Source organism: Rutidosis leptorrhynchoides, chromosome 6 (genome assembly GCF_046630445.1).
Source record: "Rutidosis leptorrhynchoides isolate AG116_Rl617_1_P2 chromosome 6, CSIRO_AGI_Rlap_v1, whole genome shotgun sequence".
Lineage (NCBI taxonomy): Eukaryota > Viridiplantae > Streptophyta > Magnoliopsida > Asterales > Asteraceae > Rutidosis > Rutidosis leptorrhynchoides.
The window spans coordinates 392579853-392585576 of NC_092338.1; the positions used below are offsets into that span (position 1 = coordinate 392579853).

Here is a 5724-nt window from a genome sequence, read left to right on the forward strand (position 1 = left end):
CGTGTCTCTTGGGATGAACTTGATAAGAATACTTACATTAAAGTGCTATAATAACTGGGTTCTAAGTGCTCGTTAGTTGTGTGTGCTTGATTGTAGTGCTTGAATCAAATATTAGTTTAGAGGGTAAAAGATGTATATCGCACGAACGCATCACACTTTCTTGGCGCCGCTGCCGGGGATGCGGTTAGCTTAGTTGGTTATTTGGTTTAAACTTTTAATTATTCGATCCTTTCGTAGGGGTTCACCCTTACGGAAGTTACTTTTCGCATTTTATATTATTATTTTCTCTTGGAAAACCGCTTGTGTTTGTGTTGTGATTGAAGGATAGGTACCTTTGGTGTATGAAAACAAGGTCTCACAAGGATCAAGAATTCACACATCCATTTTTTGATCTGGAAAGACACGTGTACGGGGTTTATAATCGTAGAGAAGAAAGGGTATTAAGAAAGAATTTCGAAGCTTTGCCATTTTGTTTAGAAGAGATGGATCCAAACGGTAATCCGATTCACGATGACGAGGGCAATCCTAATGGTCCTTCGGTTAATCAAGAATTATTGAATGATCCAAATGACACACCAATGTGGAACGCTAGATTGGTTGCACTAACAATGATAGCACCGGCTATTATAAAACCACTAATTGAAGCCGATAATTGGAAGATTGAGGGTAATTTTTCACGTTGATCAAGGATACATACTTTCATGGGTTGATAGATAAAAATCCGTTCGAACATATTCAACACTTTAATGATCTTTGTGATATTTACAAAACCAAAAACGTCACCGATGACGCTTTTAAGCTAAGGGCATTCCCCTTCACACTTCAAGGAGATGCAAGAGCTTGGATGCGAAGTTTACCATCTGATTCCATAAGGTCTTTTCAAGAATTAACAAACGAGTTTATCAATCATTTCTTTCCACCATCAAAAGTAGAGTGGATTAGAATGGAGATTAATGGGTTTACACAACAGGGTGATGAGAGTTTGTATGATGCATGTGTTCGATTCAAGAAGCTACTAAGAGCTTGCCCACCACATGGTTTGGCGAAGAAGGAGTATATCAACACATTCTATCGGGGTTGTAATACTTTTACGAAGCAATATCTTGATTCTTCATCCGGTGGGGTATTTATGTACAAATTACCAAATGCGGCCGAAATTATGTTAGAGGACATCTCGGTCAACACGTATGAATGGGCACCTTCACCGCAGGATTTGACAAGGAAAAGTGTAGCACAAGTCGAGAGTGAAAATGGGCAAGTGACGCTTGCAAACTTGAACAATCAATTTCAAACATTTGGGAAAGAATTGAAGAAGATTCAATAAACGGTAGTTGCAATGCAAGTAGGTTGTCAACATTGCGAGGGTCCACATCTCACAAAGAATTGTCCTCAAATTACTCAATGCAATCATGTTGATCTAGATGATATTCCCATGAATTCGAATGCTCATGTGAACTACGTGAGTAATCAAAACTACCAATGGGGAGGAACATCTAACCAAAGCTACTACAATCCTAATCAAAAACAAGTATCATTCACCAACCAAACCAATGCACCACCCGGATTCACAAACCAAAACCGAAATCAAGGTTACAACAACTATAACCAAAACCGAAACAACAACTTCCAATACCAAAACTAAAAACCTTACAACAATCAAGCAAATTCAAATTATCAAAACAACCAAGGTTATAGTCAATCACAAAATAACCAAGGTTACAATCAACAACCTCAACAAAACAATCAACAATCCCAACCTTCAAAGAGCTTAGAAGAAATCATGCACAACTACATCAAGAAGGTAGAATCAACCGAAACTTTTCTAATGAAAGAGAATGAATTCTTAAAGCAACAAATCCGAAACCAACAAGCCTCATTCCAAAACCTTGAGAGTACCGTTGGACGACTTTCAACGCAAGTTGCCGAAAGACCACAAGGAACTTTACCTTCAAACACTCAAGTCAACCCAATTAACAATTACAACAATAACCGTCAACACAATCAAAACCAACAACACAACAACTCAAGAGTGATTCCTATCGAAAGCACCAACCAAAACCCTAATAACCCAAACCAAAATGAAAATGTCAACGCCATAACCACTCGAAGCGGTTTAACGACTAAAGGGGTCGAAGATCCTCAACCACAACCCTTTATAACCCATGAACCACTACCAAATTTTATTGAAGAGGATACCGTGGTTAGTAAGGAGAAGGGTAAAGAAAAGGTCAACTCAACTGAGGGTACGGGTAATGATGAATCGGGTAAGAAAAAGGGTGATGAGTCTTCAAATGTTACGAGACCGGTGCCATATCCAAAAGCTTTAAAGAAGGACAAGTTGGCGTCTCAATACAAAAAGTTTCAAGAAATGATGAAAAACATCTCATTTAACCTACCTATCACCTCTGTGCTTAAAGGAGTGCCAAATTACGGTCGGTTCATCAAGGAGCTAATATCTCAAAGGGGTAAATATCATGACGAAACATCTTTCTTCATCGAAGAGGAGTGCAACAAGATTCTTGCATCAAGGCCAAGGATTCCTAAGAATTTAGGAGATCCGGGAAAATTTGTTTTCCCTTGTAAGTTCAGTGAATTGGAAGTGTTTAATGCACTAGCCGACTTGGGTGCAAGCATTAACCTAATGCCCCATTCACTTTACGAGAGGCTTGGTCTTGGACCTCTTAAACCAACTAGAATTAGGATAAGATTGGCCAACCATTCGTTTGATACCGCTATTGGCATCGCCGAGGACATCTTGGTTAGCATTGACACCTTGGTGTTCCCGGTCGATTTTGTTATCATAGTGATGAAGGAGGACCTTCAAGTCCCCCTCATCTTAGGTAAACCATTTTTGGCGACCACCGACACCATCATCTTAGTACAACACAACCAACTTAACATTGGAGTTGACGAAGAGCGTGTGACCATCAATATCCGGGAAGCTATGAAGCAACCGAGTAACACTGATGATGATGAGTGCTATGCCTTTGACCATATTGACCTTTATGTGCATGATGAACTTGAAAAACTTTTAAAGGTTGATACTTAGGAGTTCGACCAAACTTGTGATAATGAGATTGTGGATTTAGAGGCCTATTTTAAGGAATTAATGAATGTTAATGTTGATGATTTTGAAAGTAAAGATGAGACCATTCGGGAAGAGTCATTTGAATCCATCCCTCATGAAGATAGATTCCGAATCAAGTCTTCATGGGAGGAGCCTCCAACTCTTGAGCTTAAAGAACTCCCCGAACATCTTGAATATGCATATCTTAAGGAAGAAAACCAACTTCTGGTGATTATTTCTTCAAAACTCACCCAAAACCAAAAGACCCGACTTGTCTCATTACTTAAGTCCCACCATAAGGCCATAGCATGGAAGACCACGAACATCCCGGGGATCAATCCATCATATTGCACGCACAAAATCCTCATAGAGGAGAACTACAAACCGGTTGTCCAATGACAATGAAGACTTAACCCAAACATGAAAGAGGTTATCAAGAAGGAAGTGATTAAACTTTTGGACGCGGGGCTTATTTATTCAATATCCGACTCGCCATGGGTGAGTCCCGTCCAAGTGGTGCCCAAAAAGGGTGGGACCACGACGATCTTAAACGACCAAAATGAGCTTGTCCCAACCTGCACCGTCACGGGATGGCGCGTATGCATTGACTATAGACGTCTAAATGACGCAACATGAAAAGACCATTTCCCACTCCTCTACATTGATTAAATGATTGAACGTTTGAGCGGGATAGAATTCTATTGCTTTCTTGACAGGTTTTTGGGATACTTCCAAATCCCGATAGACCCCGAGGATCAAGAAAAGATGGCCTTTACATGTCCCTATGGTATATTTGCGTATCGGAGGATGCCTTTTGGGCTATGCAATGCCCCGGGGACATTCCAACGATGTATGCTTGCTATTTTTTCGGATATGATTGAGGATACTATGGAGGGTTTCATGGATGATTTTTCGGTATTCGGAGATTCATTCGACCATTGTCTTAAAAATCATGATAAAATGTTAGCACGTTGTGAAAATACAAATTTGATTCTTAATTGGGAAAAATGTCACTTTATGGTTAACGAGGGGATAGTTTTGGGACATAAAATTTTGAAGGCGGGAATTGAGGTTGACAAGGCTAAAATTAGTGTGATAAAGGACTTACCTAGACCATCGGATGTAAAAGCCATCCGAAGTTTTCTTGGGCATGCGGGGTTTTATAGACGATTCATAAAAGATTTTTCAAAAATCGCCCGCCCTATGACCTAATTGTTAGAAAAGGACCAACCTTTCTTGTTTGATGATGAATGCATCAAGGCATTCAATTTGTTGAAGGAAAAGTTAGTTAACACACCTATCCTTATCCTTCCCATTGGGACAAAGACTTTTAATTGATGTGCGATGCAAGCGATTATGCTCTAGGTGCGGTTCTTGGTGAAAGAGTTGACCAACACTTTAGGCCGATTTACTATGCAAGCAAAACCCTAAACGGGGCCCAATTGAACTACACCACTACCGAGAAGGAGCTTCTTAAGGTAGTATTCGCTTTTGATAAGTTTCGATCTTATCTTGTACTTTCAAAGACAACCGTCTACACGGATCACTCCGCGCTAAAGTACCTTTTTTCAAAAACAAGATGCAAAGCATCATTTGATTCGTTGGGTGCTACTTTTGAAAGAGTTTGATATAGAAATTAGGGATAAAAAGGGAGCCGAAAATGTGGCAGCCGATCATTTGTCAAGGTTAGACAATTCGGGACTCCAACCTTTAGATGAGACCAAAATTCGGGACACATTCCCGGATGAACACTTAATGAGAATTGACCTAGTTGATGAAGTCCCATGGTTTGCCAAATATGAAAACTACTTGGCGTCAAATGTTTTACGAAAAGGTTTGTCCTACAAACAAAAGAAAAAGTTTTTCAACAATTTATGATATTATTTTTGGGATGACCCACACTTGTTTCGTGTTGGGGCAGATCATGTAATTAGGAGATGCGTTTATGGGCAAGAGGCCCGGGATATTTTAAGAAGTTTTCATAATGGGCCAACGGGAGGCCACTTTGGTCCGAATCACACCGCGAAAAAGGTGTTCGATTCGGGATTTTATTGGCCCACTATCTTCAAGGATGCACACTATTTAGTTAAGCGATGTAATTCATGCCAAAGGTCAGGATCCATCTCCAAAAGGGATGAGATGCCCTAAACCGACATTCAAATATGCGAGGTGTTTGACGTATGGGGTTTAGATTTCATGGGACCATTCCCGAACTCGAATAAGTGTGTTTATATTTTGGTGGCAGTAGATTATGTCTCGAAATGGGCTGAGGCTAAAGCCTTGCCAACAAATGATGCAAGAGTAGTTGTTAAGTTTTTAAAAGGGTTGTTTGCTAGGTTTGGTGTGCCAAAAGTATTGATCTCGGATCGAGGGACACATTTGCTAATAGTCTTATGGAGAGAGTCATGGAAAAATATGGTGTAAACCATCGTTTTTCGACCCCATACCATCCTCAAACTAGCGGTCAAGTTGAGAATATTAATCGGGCCTTAAAAAGGATTTTGGAGAAGACGGTTAGTAATAACCCTAAGATTTGATCAACCAAACTAGATGAAGCATTGTGGGCATTTAGAACTGCTTACAAGACACCCATAGGAACTACACCTTTTCGCCTAGTGTATGGGAATGCATGTCATATTCCGATTGAAGTTTAACAC

General features: G+C 40.0%; 1 protein-coding gene and 1 non-coding gene across 2 annotated transcripts; one reads left to right on the forward strand and one right to left on the reverse strand.

The window, feature by feature from the left end:
* The first annotated feature begins 482 nt into the window (after window positions 1-482).
* On the forward strand, window positions 483-3049 carry LOC139854995 (uncharacterized). Its single transcript, XM_071844258.1, has 3 exons — window positions 483-666; window positions 714-1123; window positions 1850-3049. The coding sequence occupies exons 1-3, from the start codon at window positions 483-485 to the stop codon at window positions 3047-3049; spliced, it is 1794 nt and encodes a 597-aa protein (XP_071700359.1).
* Window positions 935-1041, reverse strand: LOC139856514 (small nucleolar RNA R71). The gene has a single exon (XR_011761991.1). It is a non-coding gene; the product is annotated as a small nucleolar RNA R71 (small nucleolar RNA).
* Window positions 3050-5724: the final 2675 nt, after the last annotated feature.